A 19,216-nucleotide genomic window follows, 5' to 3' on the forward strand; every position below is an offset into this window, starting at 1 on the left:
CATATATATCAGTGGCGTGCGGTAAAAGTCTCTCTCCCCCTGTCGTACATCTTCACTTAATTTGCGTTAGCAGGATACAACAGGAACAAGAGGAACAGGCTTTTCCTCCCGTATTCTGCGCGCGCCCATTAAACAAGGCTTTATGACAAAAAGAGATATAATTTCAACGCATGCCACTCATATATATTATATATACATAGAACCGTTTACCATGCACCCTTTTTTTTTGATCTTTCGACTTAAGATCTTTCGATTTTCGATCTTTGCCTTCCTATATTTGCTTTTTCGGGCTTTTCACTTTCGGTCCCGTGAGGTAAACCCATTATAATGATAAAATATTTACCAAAATTATGGAATATATACAGTATAGTAGTGGTGTCACTCTAATGGTTTCCATGGGTTTTCAGAGACCCGTTGTTAAGAATCAAAAGTTTCCGGAAACCCGTTATTTAATCTAAAAATTCATATAATTTTTATCAAAAATTGTACAAATCTTGAGAATTTTATGAACTTTCATGTAATAGTTGGACGAAAAAAAATGTATCTTATAAGTAGAGACCCGTATTTTGGGCATCTATTTTTGTCAATTTTAGCATTTTCATTTTGCATTTTAGCGTTTTAGGGCATTAAAAATGTTCAATTTAGCATCTATTTTTATGAAGAGTTTAATTTTAAATAATAAAAGATTTCGATGAAATTTAATAAAATTTATATACATATATACAATTTAAAGACAACGCAACCATTAAAAAATAATAGAAAAATTCAAAAATATTTTGAAATTAAAATTACAATAAAAAAAACATGAATATAAAAATACAAAGATAAAAAATATGAATATAAAAATATAATACCAATTAAAATTGATTAAAACTTAACATGGAGCATATTTCTACAGATTCTTTTTTGAGATTCGTGTGACGATCGGTAACAATATTGTATTTACTAAAATACCGTTCAGCATCCACACTATTGACGGGACACCAAATAGATTTTAGAGCTGCACAACCAAACTCTTCATATTTAATTTTTGTTGCCATCAATAACAGCAATATATCCAGCGTGGATTCACTTTTTATATTCTCTATTAATTGTCTCAAAAGTGCTGATATCCTTCCAAACATTGAGCCTCTGTTAATACATTAAACAATGGCGGGTTTCTGAAAAACAAAACTGTTTCTTTAACATTAATATTAGATTTTGAACCTGCCACAGATGGATTGAATAATTTACTCAATGTTCGGAGGAATAGATTTGTCTCATTTAGTCTTGAGTGCGAGTCTAGTTTTAAGACGCTTTTTTGAGCAGCCTTTTGGATGCAAAGCTCCAACTGTCTTCTTTTACTTACAGTAGTAGACAAAAGCAGTTGCTTGGTTGCGACAGGAAAAACACCGTCTATAGTAAACTGCAAGCTTTGTTTTATCCCCTCAATTTCTTCACATAATAAATGGGAAAAGGGATAGGAAGACCCTTCTAAATTGTCTATTAATTTTATAAATTTTATGCAAATTTCACTTTTGTTAGTTATTTTAGCATCTATTCGCGTATTTTACGAATTTAGCATCTATTAAGCATTAATAGCAAAGTGCCCAAAATACGGGTCTCTACTTATATATATGTATTTATTTTCAAAATAATTTAATTGAAAAAAATATTGGAAACCCGTTGTTCTAAAATTGCGATGACACCACTGCAGTATACATACATATAATAAACAATATTTTTATTTACATATTATGTTATTATTACATCTCATTAGACTTTAATAAGCCAAGAGAATTTTTTTTTTTAGAAAATGACTAAGTGTTAGATCTCAAATGATTTACAAGGTGGTGTCAATTAGAAAAGGATTTCAAACAAATATCACACATGTGCGGTGTGATAATTTAAATGCCTCATTAATATATTTCACGTTCATAAGACTATTTCTTATAATGAGATCTTATATGTTTCGTGAGGGTCGATTTTTGGGTGTATGATTTTAAGCAAATATCACACTTGTGTGGTTTCATCCCGGTGTGTATTTTTTTGTGTAACTCGAGTTTATATTTTAGAGCAAATGATTTTAAACAAATTTCACATTTGTATGGTTTTATCCCAGTATGCAATTTTTCATGTGTTGTGAGGCTAGATTTATGAATAAATAATTTTAAACAAATATCACATTTGTGTGGTTTTATCCCAGTATGCAATTTTTCATGGTACGTAAGGTTAGATTTGTGAATAAACGATTTTAAACAAATGTCACATTTGTGTGGTTTTATCCCGGTGTGCAATTTTTCATGTGACAAGAGGTTATATTTTTTAATAAATGATTTTGAACAAAAGGCACATTTGTGTGATTTTATGCCAGTATGCAATTTCTTATGTGACTTGAGGGTACATTTTAGAGTAAATGATTTTGAACAAATTTCACACTTGTGAGGCTTTTCCCCCGTGTGAGATCTTAAATGTAACACTAGTCCACATTTATGAATAAATGATTTTAAACAAATATCACATGTGTGTGGTTTTATCCCAGTATGCAATTTTTTATGTGACGTGAGGTTAGATTTATTACTAAATGATTTTAAACAAATTTCACATTTGAACAGCTTTTCTACAGAATGTGATTTTTGATGTAATACACGTTCAGATTCACTGGGAAATGGCTTTGACAAAAATTCTCTATTCTTTCGGTGAATTGTCGATAATGAAGGCTCATCTTTCCATGTAACATCTTCCAATAAAACTTCTTCACTCTTGATCTTCAAGCAATCATCTAACCTCAGTTGAAACGTTTCGTTGCTTCGACAACAAGCCTTTCGAAAGCTGATTAACAATTCCAGATTGGTCTTGCACGAAAGACACACCGTGTCTGGCAACCCATCGCCTCTTTTAACCTGCAGATGAAAAAGCAGGATTAAGTGGTGAGAAGAGTTAACCAATAATTCGGTCCACCATAGTTGTAACCTGTAACTAGCAACTGACATAAATTTGACAGCAAGTCCGAATGCGTTGTTCTAGACGCTCTGGATGAAGATCGCCGAAGATGGAGACGGACGACTCGGCCGGAGCTGATCCAAGACAAAGCCTGCACTCCATCTTCTCGTACCCTACTCTGACTAGTGACGACTCGTCCGACTTTTTTAGTGACATCTATTGGCTACGTTCACACTACCGATATCTACACGCGATATTTTCGAATTTTCCATATCCAGTTCCCATATTGCAACTTGTGGTTGCTATTTAGGAACTGGTTATGGAAAAATTCGTAAATATCGGGTGTAGATATCGGTAGTGTGAACGTAGCCAATAGATGTAAATAACACTGAGCAACAAAAAATCACGTTTTTGAGTTACCAGAGCGGAGACTAACCAATCTTTACTAAGTTTAACCCACTGAATTCGAATATGGTAATAATTTTCGTTGTTTGGGTCTCCTTTACGAGATATGAGCGTTTAAAGAAATGCGCAATTTTTGCAGTTTTTTGGCTTTTGCGGTCTTTAATTTAAAATCTAGTATTGCTGTGCTCAAAGTGAGTATTAGAATCAATAGTCAGTTATTTTTTTCCAGTGGCGTAGCTACCGCGCCCGCAGACCCCGCAATGCGGGGGGGGGGGGGTGCCGAGACCTGGGGGGCGCCACGAAGCGCGCTTTTTTCACTGATTTTTACTTTATCTATGTACGTAGTAACAATAGATGAAGTTTTGTGATCATGCGAAAATTCAAACTCGAGATTTTGACTGATTCGAACTCAGAATCGATTACTGATCACGTTTTAATGATCTAGAAAAAATGTGTGTGTGTCTGTATGTGTGTCTGTGTGTGTGTCTGTGTACTTTGGGGATTTTTTCAACACCGTTAGTCCTATCGAACCGAAACTTAGTATCGGTTAATAAAATTCTTATAGACACTACGTAAATTTTTTTCAAATTTTTAAGTTGATCGGAAATGGTACCTCCCCTTATAGGTGTCCTCTTTTTTTTAAGTTTTTGAATTCGATTTTCTCACAAACTACTAACTGAATCGGACTGAATTTTTTTTACATGTACTAGAAATAATAATTTTTATAATTTTATATTTTTTAAATATTTTTATCTGAACCGGAAGTAGTACTTTTACTCTAGAGAATCGAGGTTTTTTATGTTTTTCTCAAAAGCCTTTTGATTATTCGAACTGAAATTTCATATCGATCAGTTTAAGCTCAATACCAAGTTATGTATAAAATTTGGTAAGCGTCCGTCGACCGGTGGCAGTGGCAGTTTACTCTTGTTCGATTTTTCTTCCACTATTTTTTTCGACCCCTTAAACATGTGTGGTCTTCACGAAAAAATGCAAGTATAATTCTTGTATCAATGTGATTAAAATAAAAAAAAATCACTAATTTTAATAAACCGGAAGTGGGATTTTTTCCCTTCCGGAAGCATCCGGAAGGAAGGTCAAAATGTTGTCGCCTGGATCCTGACCACACCCCTGAACGTATTAAGCTGAAAATTTATATTTATATTATATATGTACTAACTTAGATTTGGTAACGTTTTGGTCAGAATTCGTAAACCGGAAGTAGTATTTTTTTTTAAAACAATATTTCATTATTTTTTCATTATTTTTTTTTGACCTTTTAAATTATTTAAGCGTCTTGATATTTATTGTGTATAATAAAGATAGTGATTTTAAGTAAAAATAAAAAATAAAATCATCAAATTTAATGAACCGGAAGTAGGATTTTCTCCTATTAAAAAGGATAAAAATGTTGTCGCCTGGATCCTGTCCACACCCCTGAACGTATTAAGCTGAAAATTTATATTTGTATTCTTTATGTACTAACTTAGATTTGATAACGTTTTGGTCAGAATTTGTAAACCGGAAGTAGTATTTTTTATTAAAACAATATTTCATTATTTTATTTTGACCTTTTATATTATTTTTATCCTCTTGATATTTAATGTGTATTATAATTATACTGATTTTAAATAATAAAAAAAATTTGAACAAAATCCGACAACCGGAAGTAGAACTTTTGTCTTGTGCAAGTATTTGCATATATTCGCGCTCAATTTGTATCGCTATCATAGTTATTAGTTCAATATTGAATTTTGTTTTGTAACCTTCTTATATTCCTCAAATACATAGATAAAGTCATGGGTTGGTCACACCCGAATTTTTTAATTTGTTCCGTAATTTTTTTGAAATAACTTTTCTAAAAACTTTTTTAACTTCTCTTATTTTCCAACCTATTTGTAATATACGTGTATGTACTATCGGTATCCGTGACGAGCCAGAATTTTAAATTACAGAAAACACAAATATCGGAAGGCAAAGATCGAAAATCGAAAGATCTTAAGTCGAAAGATCAAAAAATAAAAAGGGTGCATAGTAAACGGTACATACTCCCTTAATTTGCGCGAGCAGGATACAACAGGAACAAGAGGAACAGGCTTTTCCTCCCGTATTAATGTGCAGGCGCAGAATAAAACCAATAAAAGTTATAAATTTTTCGCTGTCACCATTAACAGGTGGGAAGTTTTTAAGGAAAATTCACCATCAGTTACTTCACCAACAGATTGTGCACTGCTTGTTGGTCGTCCAGATTAAACTATTAATGCACTTCGATATATATGTATATGTAGGTACATATACCGATACGTAAAAAAGGTATAAATTATTAATTTGGAAAGTTATTTTAAGTAAATAACATGAATATATGAGGAGGGGGGGGGGATGGCGCCTTAAAATATTTTGCGGGGGGGCACCAGGAATTCGCGCTACGCCACTGGTATGCCACAAGACCATTCATGCTAAGGTAAAGCCATACAATTTTTGTCACTAGATCTCGCCTCCTTTCACACATGAAATATCATGCTAGGGTAAAACCACACTCTTGTGACATTTGTTTAACATCATATTGCAAAAAATCTACCTTCCTAGTGAGACATATGAAATGCCACTCTGGAAAAAAACCGTTCAAATGAAACGTTTGTCTAAAAACATTTGCTAGAAAAGCTCACCTCGCTAGACTTATTTTATTTTTACATATATACTAAGATGGCCTAACAGGAAGACCCCAATGCGCCTTTCTAGACAATTAAATACAAACATTGCAGCATTTTTATTACATAAATCCCTGTATTTCGAGAGGCTGAAGAACACGACATTGACAATTATTAATTAAGTCATTGAGACATCTATGAATTTAGACTTGTACATAAATTTTTACATATTCTCCATAAATCAAATTCAGGCATTTTTTTTATTATTTATTTATACAGGTAAAAACTCATTTAAGTAATTACATAATAACATGATAATGAAATCTTATAATATAAAATTAACAATAAAGGAAAATCAAAAAAGATAGGAAGCATTATTTTGAATGGATAACTATAAACCGACCAAAAGTAACATTAAATATCTTAATGTCCGTCTGATCAGCTATATGTTTATAATTTTAAAAAACCATAGTTTGTAGGATGATTTATGCCAATTTGTTGCAACCATTTCAACAATGAAATCAGATAAATTGGCAAGCTCCGATAAGAAACGATCGAGTCACAAATGTCCAATCCATATGACATCCCAGTCCGAAAAAATATGTGTTTCATTGTAATAAATAGTTTAATTTTTGACAAATTTCCAATTGTGACATTTGAAATCCACTGAGACCAGTCCGTCTTTGTGTTTTGCACACATTAATGTTTATGCTGAGGTCCACAAATGTGACATTGAAGATTCTATACAACGGACTGTGTACTTTTCATGAACTACTAAGAAATAATTCTTGTAATTTTATTTCGAATGTGCAATTTTTATATTTCGATAAATATTGAGTTTTTTAAATGAAGTAAATTATTTTTATTTAATAAAAAAATTTATATTTGCTGAGAGTGCAAAATGCTAGGCTCTGCTGCATCTAATTGTATGTAGATATAAACTTATATTTTCACTAAAAAGGTAATATCTCGAAAAAAAGGGTTCGGTGACAATTTCCAACCTAAAATCTAGAACATCCAAATCGGAGACAAATATTATAAAAAAAAGTTTTTTAAAAACATACCTCTTCTATAATTTGTATATAAAATTATTATTTTGAATAAAAATACCAATAATTTTATTTTACTACCGCCATCTATTTTTAAAACTAAAAACTGGATAAACGTCAGGCACTTTTCAGAAATTCAAATTTCAAACGCGTCTTACACGATATTTTTGCACCATCGTAATGGCGGAGGATCTATTTACTTATATTGATGACCAAAATGAGCAATATGGCAAAGTATGAAAACGATCGGATAACAGGCAAATTTTTTCCTGAATTGCAATCGTAAGTGAAACGTAAAGGAGGTATGTAAGTAATAAAAAGCACGCTTTTCAATTCAACAGTTTTCGGTTGCAAACAAAGGCAAATACAATTTGGAACAGCAAATATCGTCAAAAAAGCATACAGGAACTCTTCATATTGATGATGGCTCCAAAATTATATGTGATTTCTTCACAAAAAAAGTTTCACTTTTGGATGACAGAGTATCGGCCGCCGAAGGAACTTTAGCTTTTCACACTTTAAAACACCATTATAGTTTCACACTCTACTGTTTGCACAAACAAACTGTTGGCAAAAATGTTTGATGATTCGGAAGTAGCAAAGCGGATTTGGTGCAATTAAAATGTTTCCAGTCTTCATTCAGTTTTTTGACATCAATAATAATGGCATAATGACAAAAATGATCGGTTTATTTTCTTTGCCACACGAAACAGCAGAGACAATAAGTGAACATTTGAATACACGTTTAAATAAAGGTTGTGGCTATTTGCAGGTACTAAATCTGCGAATTATTGGCTATTTGCAGGTACTATATCTGCGACAGGCGCAAAGTCTTCTGCGCATGCGCGTGAACTTATAATCCGATTATAATTTCTTACATTTAATGTATTCTAGACTTGTTTAATCAATCGTTCATTATACATGAGGCAAAAAAATTTAGCACGTTATTATAATAGATTTATATCATTTAGCTAGTTCGCGGCTTTTACTTGTATGTACATAGGTATTATACAGTTTTATATGATAATAATTTTCTAACAATTAATAATATTAACTAATTTGGATAATATTTTTTACTCTACGTCACTTTACGAGTTCGAACAAAAATTTAAGAGGTTTAAAACAAAATTTTAACATTAAACACGCTGACAGTGACAGTTCACGCACATGCACAGAAGGCTTTGCGTCTGTCGCAGATATAGTATCTGCAAATAGCCAATAATTCGCAAATATAGTACCTGCAAATAGCAAATCATTTGCAGATATAGTACCTGCAAATAGCCACAACCTTAAATAAATACAATATTGTAGAAAAATGGGTTTGCTTTTTCTGCAGATAATTGTAATACTAATTTCGGAGGATTGCATAGAAATGGAAAAAACAATGTTTACAGCCATTTGAAAACAAAATTTGGAAAAGATTTAATAGGAATTTTCAATAAATGTGTTCATAAATGTGCACAGCATGGATTTGATTCCATGACAATAGATGTACATAGAATCAATAGTATTTTTTTTTCTATTTACACAATCAGGACAGAATCTTTAAAAGATTTTTGCGAATTTGTGGACATTCATTATAGTGCATTATTGAAACATTCAAAAACGCGCTGGCTATCACTTTATACTGCTGTGAAGAGAGTGTTGGAAGTTTTTCCTGCTTTAAAATCATATTTTTTATCTATAAACAACTCTCCCATTGTTATGAAATCATTTTTTGAAGATGATTGTAGCAAAGGTTATTTAGAATTTGCAGCTTCCTTAATGCATATGAAAATTCCATGAAAAAATATTACAAATAAAATTCGAACGAAATTCTGTGTTAAAAGTAACGGCTACAATAAATTCATTAGCGAATATATTAAGTCATAGATATGAAGAATCATTTCCTCCTATCAAAATACAATCTTTTTTGTCTGAAAATAAAGGAAATTTATTGCAAAGTGAAATAGATAAATTTAATTTAAATTTTATGAATTGCTATAAAAAAATCGAAGGAATATTTGAATTAATGGACTAATTTTTCAATAATGCTTTCTCAAATGGTCAGAATATTTCAAAACAAATACTATTGAGTTTCATTCGGAATTATTAAAAATTTGTCAATTTTTTTTTTTGCAATACCTGGCCAGAATGCCAATGTAGAAAGAATATTTTCCACAATTGGCGAACGGTGAACCAAAGAAAGAAATATGTAGGTTGAAAATTTCTACTGTCCGGGGTATTTTGAGCGTAGTATGTATATAATTACAAAAATATTTCATGTTTAGAATTTTATACAGAAATAAAAGAAAATAAGAAACTTTTGCACCAAATTAGCAGTGTAGATAAATATAACAGAGATGATGAAATTGTGAATGAGAATGAACATGATTAAATTCAACAATTCATTTTTAAGCGCACTTTTCATGTTCCTGTTATTAATATTAACTATTATTATGTACATATGCATGTGCCGGTTATTATGAAATTGGAATAAGTCATATAATATTTCATTTGTAATTGGAATTTTGCGTAAATTTGTCTTAAAAAATATTTTGATACTACATAAAAATATATGTATACTGTATACATACATACATATATTTTTACATTAGACCTTTTATTTTAGAGCATATTTTTTATTTATTTTTAACACCACAAAGTGGGGTTCGGGAACCGTGTTAATCACTTAACTGCCGGTCCCATGCCCGGAAAAGGACGGGGGGGAAACCTATTTTCTATATTTTTTTTCTAGAGGCGCCTAGAGGAAAATTGCCCGAGGGCGCCATAGGATGTAAGGCCGGCACTGCTAATATTACGTAATTATATTGATTGTGTAAAGCATTTAAAATTGACAATTTAGCAAATAATTAAACGACCTACATTTTTAATTCAGTTTACTTAAAAGAAGAAAGAAAATAACGCCCACTAAAGGTTTATAATAAGTGAACAAAATAATGTTTTCTTATTAGTACGAAGATTTTGAAAGTTTATTATTTACGAATAAATTTCGGTTTGTAAAATATTAATATATTAAAATGTCAAAAGATATGAGTAGATCTTCGTCATCAATCGTTTTATGAAATTTTTGTTACCGTTTGTCTCCAATTTTACTAATAAATCGAAATTTAATAATTTCTTTATAAAAATCATGAATTTAAATTACATTATAAACAAAATCGTTGAATTGCAAGTAACATATTTTAATGTGTCGTGGATTGTTGTTTTTAATGCGCAAGAATTGTAAATAGGTTTATGAGCTCTTTTTCCTATTACGCTGTACATTAGATAAAACTGATTGTTTCCTCCTTCTAATACTTTTTCTATTACATTGATTTGTTTGTATATGAAATTCATATACATTTGTACGCTATGAAAACTTTTACATGTAAATTTTTAGTGATTTTTCTTAATTCCTTTCATTTTTATATTTTGAAAATCAATATTATTTTTATTACTGACAACTTTATACGTTCGCAAGAATATTTGATCTTCCTAAAATCGTTAAGTCGGAGTCGGAGTCGAAGCATCGGGTAAAAGTCATAGTCGGAGTCGGTAAATTTTAAAACGACTGCCCGGTTTTATGTTATAATAAATATCCCAGTTTTAAAATGTAATCGCAATTTTATCAATGAGTGAAATAATTTAATAAATGAAACGCAATCAATATTTTTTGAATTCTTTATATTTCTAAACGTATTTTCAATTTCATTATCACATTAACAAGTATGCAAAACATTTTTTGAGCAATATTAATTTAAGTTTCATAATATTATCCGTGAGTTGTACATATAAATGTGACGATCTTGGATATTAAAGTAGTTTTTAATAATTGAAAATATCAACAAATAAATTTATAAAGTAAATAAAAATTTAACAGTATTAATCTAAATCGTTCAGAGGTATGTAGTCTTGTTGTGAATTACAAAAATAAATTGTAAAATAAAAATTCGTTTATTTTTTGAGGTAAGCCAGTTATCAATAGAATTTTTGTTATTAATCCACAAGAATAGTCGAAATATGATTTGTCTAAGTGGAATTTTATTTAATTCTCATATAAAGACAATTTAATATATTATCCCTATTAATTCAATTCAGATTCGTGTAAATACTAATACGAGCTTTTTTAAAATTCAGCACACTTCCAATTAACCCTTTTCAACAAAAACAAAGAATAGTGTGGCCAGAACACTATTCCAATAAACATGTTTCAATCGAAGATACTCAATATAAAATGGTATTAAGAGTGGGAAAAAATTCCAAGTGAAAATACGTACTTTTGACTTTGATTTGAACTGGACGACTACTTAGAGAGATTTGAAAGTTGAAAAGTACTACAAATGAAAGATAAAATACCCGACTATAGATTTCAATATTCATTTTGAACAGAAAATTGACAGATTTTGAAACATCGACCGAACAACACCAAGATATAGAAAAATTGCGCAAAAACATATATCTCCGAATCTCCGAGTGATGAAGAAGATCTATTCACATCTTTTGACATTTTAATAAATTAATATTATACAAACCAGTCATAAGGAAATTTATTCGTAAGTAATAAACTTTCAAAATCTTCGTACTAATAAGAAAACATTATTTTGTTCACTTTTTTTATTATAAACCTTTAGTGGGCGTGACTTTCTTTCTTCTTTTGAGTTTGAGTGAAATAAAAATGTAGGTCGTTATAACGATTTTCTAAATTTTCTAAATTTATTTTAATTTATATTTTCTAAATTTAAATAAAAATATCATATTTGTGTTTTAATGCCAAATATATCATATTTAAATATCGAAAAAAGCTTGAAATGTGAAAAAACGAAGACACATTAACTGTAAAGTATAACAAATACTTCAATTGTGTTTCAGGTATTTTCAGGTTACATTTGTCAAAATAAGTACATTTTAAAAATGAAACGAAGATCGACTAAAAATGATACCGCGATCGACTAGTTGGGCAGTCCTGTTATATAATATACGAAGGGGCTGCTGACCGGGACGATTGGGAATAATTTAATGATAGAAGGCATGTTGAAATGAAAAACTCCTGATTTCAACAATCGACAAATTGCAGTTAACTCGTGAGTTAATAAGACTAAATATCTATGGTTAATAAATCTGAGATCTGTAAACCACGACAAGTCCCGGTCTACCGGGAAGTTAACAGTTTACAATTAACTTAGTTCAAGTTGGTCGCGACCCCCGTAACCGAGGAAGCGGTGCAGCGAATGAAGAGAGATCTAAAAAATGTCAATGGCACCATACAAAGAGTTTGAAGATCGGAGGCCTTGAGGAATGGAAGAATTCGGATATGCCGCGGTTCTTGCCTCGAAATATAGAAAATAAGTACTTGATTAGAGCAACACTTCTCCTGAGTTCAAGAGAAGTGTAGCCGATCATACCCATAACAAATCTTGAATGGAATAAATATGGGCAAGTCCCATAATGCTCCTTATAAAGAAGCCGGAGAAAGCGTCTTTGGATAAGCTCAAGCTTAATAGACTGACTTTTGGCTGAAGGACTCCAGATCATGGATGCGTACTCCATGATACTTCTCACCAAACGATTGTACAACAGCCTCAGAAATGCCAGGAATTGCGAAAAACAAACCCTAGCATCCTTGAAGCTGAGCAACACACAGAATCAATATGATTGGAGAACCTTAGGTCACTCTGAAAAGCAACTTATACATACGTACATATATTGGTATATGATATGAACTGATACTAAAATGATGGCTTTGTGTTATCACTCGAACAAAATATTGCTGTTACTACTTGAATACAACATAATATCTAATACATACAATCACATTTAAAAATGTAGTGTCTAACAGAGACTCCGAGATCAATAATAATATGTATATGCATAATGTTGTCTATCCATTAGATCTCATATAAAATTATCTTTTTAATGTTATGTTCTTAACAAACGGAAAACTACAATTTTAAAATCATTGATCATAGTACATATGTAGTATAATACATAGTACATAAGAATGTAAAAGATCTTTTTTTAGTATGTCATAAGACCCGAAGTTATTTTTCCCAGAGCCCGGGATTTCTCACGGCGGCCCTGTACACAATTGAAAATTGAAAAATATATACATGTATATATTTTTGGCAAAATTCCAAACATACCATTACTAACAAGTACGTTTTATCATTTAAATTAGCTTGATAGCTAAAATATATATAAATAAAAATAAATAAAAAAAAATAAAAATAAATATGAACAGCCATTAAAGCTTTGAGGAACAGTCTTTATCACCACCCATCATCATGGGACGTGAAGTACTATTAAAATGCTCGCAAATTGTATCGCTACAATCATGTAAAACACTTCCTGAATTTATGTGCACGATTTTATAGGGAACTAGTGTTTTTACACGGCTTCGCTCGGTATTTGTAATATAAACCGCTTAACATGGCCAATCTAATATGTAGTAAAGATTAAACAAAATAATCTCTTGATAATTACAAAATATATACAATTTGTATTCATATTAACATATTCCCATTTTATAGAAGAGTTTGAAAACATCACTGCTCCTATGTTTTTGTTTTGACGTATTTGGCCGTAACAATCGAAAAAAAGCAATAAAAGCGAGATTGAGATTGATTTTTTTTCAATATTTTTTGGCAATATGTAATTAATTTTATTTAATACTAGCTGTATTACCCGGCTTCGCTCAGTGTTTATAATATAAACCGCTTAAACATGACTAAGCTAATTTAATTAAAAAAAAAAAAAAAATTTAAAAATTTAAAAAAAAAAAAAAAAAAAAAATTAAAAAAAAAATAAAAAAAAAAATCAAAAAAAAAAAATAAAAAAAAAATCAAAAAAAAAATTTAAAAAAATCATTTTTTTTTTTTTGCCTTCTAGGGCTTCGCCCTCGGCACCCCCCTGAGCCTTTGCCTTCTAGGGCTTCGCCCCTCCACGCCCCATGAGCAATTGCCGTTTAGGGCTTCGCCCCCCTTAGTTAATGCCTTTTAGGGCTTCGCCCCTCCGCACCCCCATGATTAAATGCCGTCTAGGGCTTCGCCCCCCTTAGTTAATGCCTTTTAGGGCTTCGCCCCCCGCGCCCCCAAGATTAATTGCCGTTTAGGGCTTCGCCCCCCTTAGTTAATGCCTTTTAGGGCTTCGCCCCTCCGCGCCCCCATGATTAAATGCCGTCTAAGGCTTCGCTCCCATGATCAGTTGCCTTTTAGGGCTTCGCCCCCCACGCCCCCAAGATTAATTGCCGTTTAGGGCTTCGCCCCCCTTAGTTAATGCCTTTTAGGGCTTCGCCCCTCCGCGCCCCCATGATTAAATGCCGTTTAAGGCTTCGCCCTCATGATCAGTTGCCTTTTAGGGCTTCGCCCCCCACGCCCCCAAGATTAATTGCCGTTTAGGGCTTCGCCCCCCTTAGTTAATGCCTTTTAGGGCTTCGCCCCTCCGCGCCCCCATGATTAAATGCCGTCTAAGGCTTCGCCCCCCTAAGTTAATGCCTTTTAGGGCTCCGCCCCCCGCGCTCCAAAGATTAATTGCCGTTTAGGGCTTCGCCCCCCTGAGTTAATGCCTTTTAGGGCTTCGCCCCTCCGCACCCCCATGATTAAATGCCGTCTAGGGCTTCGCCCCCCTTAGTAAATGCCTTTTAGGGCTTCGCCCCTCCGCGCCCCCATGATTAAATGCCGTCTAAGGCTTCGCCCCCATGATCAGTTGCCTTTTAGGGCTTCGCCCCCCGCGCCCCCAAGATTAATTGCCGTTTAGGGCTTCGCCCCCCTTAGTTAATGCCTTTTAGGGCTTCGCCCCTCCGCGCCCCCATGATTAAATGCCGTCTAAGGCTTCGCCCCCATGATCAGTTGCCTTTTAGGGCTTCGCCCCTCCGCGCCCCCATGATTAATTGCCGTCTAGGGCTTCGCCCCCCTTAGTTAATGCCTATTAGGGCTTGCGCCCCATGAGGCTGGGCCCCACGGGGCTGCGCCCCTTGTGGCGCCCCCTTTTGAGCCCCATGGGGCTGCGCCCCATGAGGCTGGGCCCCCCGGGCCCCCTTCGGGGCCCCACGGGGCTGCGCCCCTTGTGGCGCCCCCTTTTGAGCCTCATGGGGCTGCGCCCCATGAGGCTGGGCCCCCCGGGCCCCCTTCGGGTCCCCACGGGGCTGCGCCCCTTGTGGCGCCCCCTTTTGAGCCCCATGGGGCTGCGCCCCATGAGGCTGGGCCCCCCGGGCCCCCTTCGGGTCCCCACGGGGCTGCGCCCCTTGTGGCGCCCCCTTTTGAGCCCCATGGGGCTGCGCCCCATGAGGCTGGGCCCCCCGCGCCCCCTTCGGGGCTGCGCCCCTTGTGGCACCCCCTTTTGAGCCCCATGGGGCTGCGCCCCATGAGGCTAGGCCCCCCGGGCCCCCACGGGGCTGCGCCCCTTGTGGCGCCCCATGAGGCTGGGCCCCCCGGGCCCCCTTCGGGGCCCCCCGGGCCCCCTTCGGGGCCCCACGGGGCTGCGCCCCTTGTGGCGCCCCCTTTTGAGCCTCATGGGGCTGCGCCCCATGAGGCTGGGCCCCCCGGGCCCCCTTCGGGGCCCCACGGGGCTGCGCCCCTTGTGGCGCCCCCTTTTGAGCCCCATGGGGCTGCGCCCCATGAGGCTGGGCCCCCCGCGCCCCCTTCGGGGCTTCACGGGGCTGCGCCCCTTGTGGCACCCCCTTTTGAGCCCCATGGGGCTGCGCCCCATGAGGCTGGGCCCCACGGGGCTGTGCCCCTTGTGGCGCCCCCTTTTGATCCCCATGGGGCTGCGCCCCATGAGGCTGGGGCCCCACGGGGCTGCGCCCCTTGTGGCGCCCCTGGCGGGGCCCCATTAAACTACTCGCCTTGCGCCCCCGCGGGGGTGAATCCATTGAAACGAAAAAAAAAATCGGCACCCATGGATCGAAAAAAAAAAAATCGAATCACGTGTTCGATGACGTCACCGATCTACGGACGAAGACGACGACGACGACGACGACGACGACGACGACCAAGGATATTTACATACATACAAAGTCTCTTTCCAAATTATAGATTAGACTAGCTGTATTACCCGGCTTCGCTCAGTGTTTATAATATAAACCGCTTAAACATGACTAAGCTAATTTAATTAAAAAAAAAAAAAAAATTAAAAAATTAAAAAAAAAAATAAAAAAAAAAATAAAAAAAAAATCAAAAAAAAAATAAAAAAAAAAATAAAAAAAAAATCAAAAAAAAAATTTAAAAAAATCAAAAAAAAAAATCTTTTTTTTTTTTTGCCTTCTAGGGCTTCGCCCTCGGCACCCCCCTGAGCCTTTGCCTTCTAGGGCTTCGCCCCTCCACGCCCCATGAGCAATTGCCGTTTAGGGCTTCGCCCCCCATGATCAGTTGCCTTTTAGGGCTTCGCCCCTCCGCGCCCCCATGATTCAAAGCCGTCTAGGGCTTCGCCCCCCTTAGTTAATGCCTTTTAGGGCTTCGCCCCCCGCGCCCCCAAGATTAATTGCCGTTTAGGGCTTCGCCCCCCTTAGTTAATGCCTTTTAGGGCTTCGCCCCTCCGCACCCCCATGATTAAATGCCGTCTAGGGCTTCGCCCCCCTTAGTTAATGCCTTTTAGGGCTTCGCCCCCCGCGCCCCCAAGATTAATTGCCGTTTAGGGCTTCGCCCCCCTTAGTTAATGCCTTTTAGGGCTTCGCCCCCCCGCCCCTAGGGCGGCGCCCCATAAGACTGCGCCCCTAAGGCTGCGCCCCATAAGACTGCGCCCCTAAGGCTGCGCCCCATAAGACAGCGCCCCATAAGGCTGCGGCCGATAAGGCTGTGCCCCATAAAGCTGCGCCCCCTTTTGAGCCCCATGGGGCTGCGCCCCATGAGGCTGCGCCCTCATGAAAAAAAATTAATTAAAAAAAATTAAAAAATTTTAAAATTTTAAAAAAAAATTTAAAAAAAAAATTAAAAAAAAAATAAAAAAAAATCAAAAAAAAAATCAAAAAAAAAATCAAAAAAATTTTTTTAAAAAATAAAAAAAAAAATCAATTTTTTTTTTTTGCCTTCTAGGGCTTCGCCCTCGGCACCCCCCTGAGCCTTTGCCTTCTAGGGCTTCGCCCCTCCACGCCCCATGAGCAATTGCCGTTTAGGGCTTCGCCCCCATGATCAGTTGCCTTTTAGGGCTTCGCCCCTCCGCGCCCCCATGATTCAAAGCCGTCTAGGGCTTCGCCCCCCTTAGTTAATGCCTTTTAGGGCTTCGCCCCCCGCGCCCCCAAGATTAATTGCCGTTTCGGGCTTCGCCCCCCTTAGTTAATGCCTTTTAGGGCTTCGCCCCTCCGCACCCCCATGATTAAATGCCGTCTAGGGCTTCGCCCCTCCGCGCCCCCATGATTAAATGCCGTCTAAGGCTTCGCCCCCATGATCAGTTGCCTTTTAGGGCTTCGCCCCTCCGCGCCCCCATGATTAATTGCCGTCTAGGGCTTCGCCCCCCTTAGTTAATGCCTATTAGGGCTTGCGCCCCATGAGGCTGGGCCCCCCGGGCCCCCTTCGGGGCCCCACGGGGCTGCGCCCCTTGTGGCGCCCCCTTTTGAGCCCCATGGGGCTGCGCCCCATGAGGCTGGGCCCCACGGGGCTGCGCCCCTTGTGGCGCCCCCTTTTGAGCCCCATGGGGCTGCGCCCCATGAGGCTGGGCCCCCCGGGCCCCCTTCGGGGCCCCACGGGGCTGCGCCCCTTGTGGCGCCCCCTTTTGAGCCCCATGGGGCTGCGCCCCATGAGGCTGGGCCCCCCGGGCCCCCTTCGGGGCCCCACGGGGCTGCGCCCCTTGTGGCGCCCCCTTTTGAGCCTCATGGGGCTGCGCCCCATGAGGCTGGGCCCCCCGGGCCCCCTTCGGGGCCCCACGGGGCTGCGCCCCTTGTGGCGCCCTCTTTTGAGCCCCATGGGGCTGCGCCCCATGAGGCTGGGCCCCCCGCGCCCCCTTCGGGGCTTCACGGGGCTGCGCCCCTTGTGGCACCCCCTTTTGAGCCCCATGGGGCTGCGCCCCATGAGGCTGGGCCCCCCGGGCCCCCTTCGGGGCCCCACGGGGCTGCGCCCCTTGTGGCGCCCCCTTTTGAGCCCCATGGGGCTGCGCCCCATGAGGCTGGGCCCCCCGGGCCCCCTTCGGGGCCCCCCGGGCCCCCTTCGGGGCCCCACGGGGCTGCGCCCCTTGTGGCGCCCCCTTTTGAGCCTCATGGGGCTGCGCCCCATGAGGCTGGGCCCCACGGGGCTGCGCCCCTTGTGGCGCCCCCTTTTGAGCCCCATGGGGCTGCGCCCCTTGTGGCACCCCCTTTTGAGCCCCATGAGGCTGGGCCCCCCGGGCCCCCTTCGGGGCCCCACGGGGCTGCGCCCCTTGTGGCGCCCCCTTTTGAGCCCCACGGGGCTGCGCCCCTTGTGGCCCCAGCCCCATGAGGCTGGGGCCCCACGGGGCTGCGCCCCTTGTGGCGCCCCTGGCGGGGCCCCATGAAGCTACTCGCCTTGCGCCCCCGCGGGGGTGAATCCATTGAAACGAAAAAAAAAATCGGCGCCCATGGATCGAAAAAAAAAAAAAATCGAATCACGTGTTCGATGACGTCACCGATCTACGGACGAAGACGACGAAGACGACGAAGACGACGACGACGACGACCAAGGATATTTACATACAAAGTCTCTTTCCAAATTATAGATTAGACTAGCTGTATTACCCGGCTTCGCTCAGTGTTTATAATATAAACCGCTTAAACATGACTAAGCTAATTTAATTAAAAAAAAAAAAAAATTAAAAAAAAATTTAAAAATTAAAAAAAAAAAATAAAAAAAAAAATAAAAAAAAAATAAAAAAAAAAAAATTAAAAAAAAAATAAAAAAAAAAATTAAAAAAAAAATTTTTAAAAAATCAAAAAAAAAAATCAAAATTTTTTTTTGCCTTCTAGGGCTTCGCCCTCGGCGCCCCCCTGAGCCTTTGCCTTCTAGGGCTTCGCCCCTCCACGCCCCATGAGCAATTGCCGTTTAGGGCTTCGCCCCCCTTAGTTAATGCCTTTTAGGGCTTCGCCCCTCCGCACCCCCATGATTAAATGCCGTCTAGGGCTTCGCCCCCCCTAGTTAATGCCTTTTAGGGCTTCGCCCCCCGCGCCCCCAAGATTAATTGCCGTTTAGGGCTTCGCCCCCCTTAGTTAATGCCTTTTAGGGCTTCGCCCCTCCGCGCCCCCATGATTAAATGCCGTCTAAGGCTTCGCTCCCATGA

General features: G+C 38.5%; 2 protein-coding genes and 1 long non-coding RNA gene across 3 annotated transcripts in view; all 3 read right to left on the reverse strand.

Annotated features, from left to right (window-relative positions):
- LOC143913567 (uncharacterized) overlaps positions 1 to 19,216 on the reverse strand; it is a 781,442-nt gene that overhangs the window by 526,319 nt on the left and 235,907 nt on the right. The window lies entirely within an intron of this gene.
- The window catches only part of LOC143913589 (uncharacterized), a 459,558-nt gene that overhangs the window by 324,093 nt on the left and 116,249 nt on the right, over positions 1 to 19,216 (reverse strand). The window lies entirely within an intron of this gene.
- Positions 909 to 3,167, reverse strand: LOC143913160 (uncharacterized). The gene is made up of 2 exons (XM_077432797.1): positions 2,971 to 3,167; positions 909 to 2,882 (listed from the first exon to the last, which is right to left on the reverse strand). Exons 1-2 carry the CDS (start codon positions 3,136 to 3,138, stop codon positions 1,923 to 1,925), a joined length of 1,128 nt encoding a protein of 375 aa, XP_077288923.1. The 5' UTR covers positions 3,139 to 3,167; the 3' UTR covers positions 909 to 1,922.

This window comes from Arctopsyche grandis, chromosome 6 (genome assembly GCF_051622035.1).
Source record: "Arctopsyche grandis isolate Sample6627 chromosome 6, ASM5162203v2, whole genome shotgun sequence".
NCBI classification, from domain to species: Eukaryota; Metazoa; Arthropoda; class Insecta; order Trichoptera; family Hydropsychidae; genus Arctopsyche; species Arctopsyche grandis.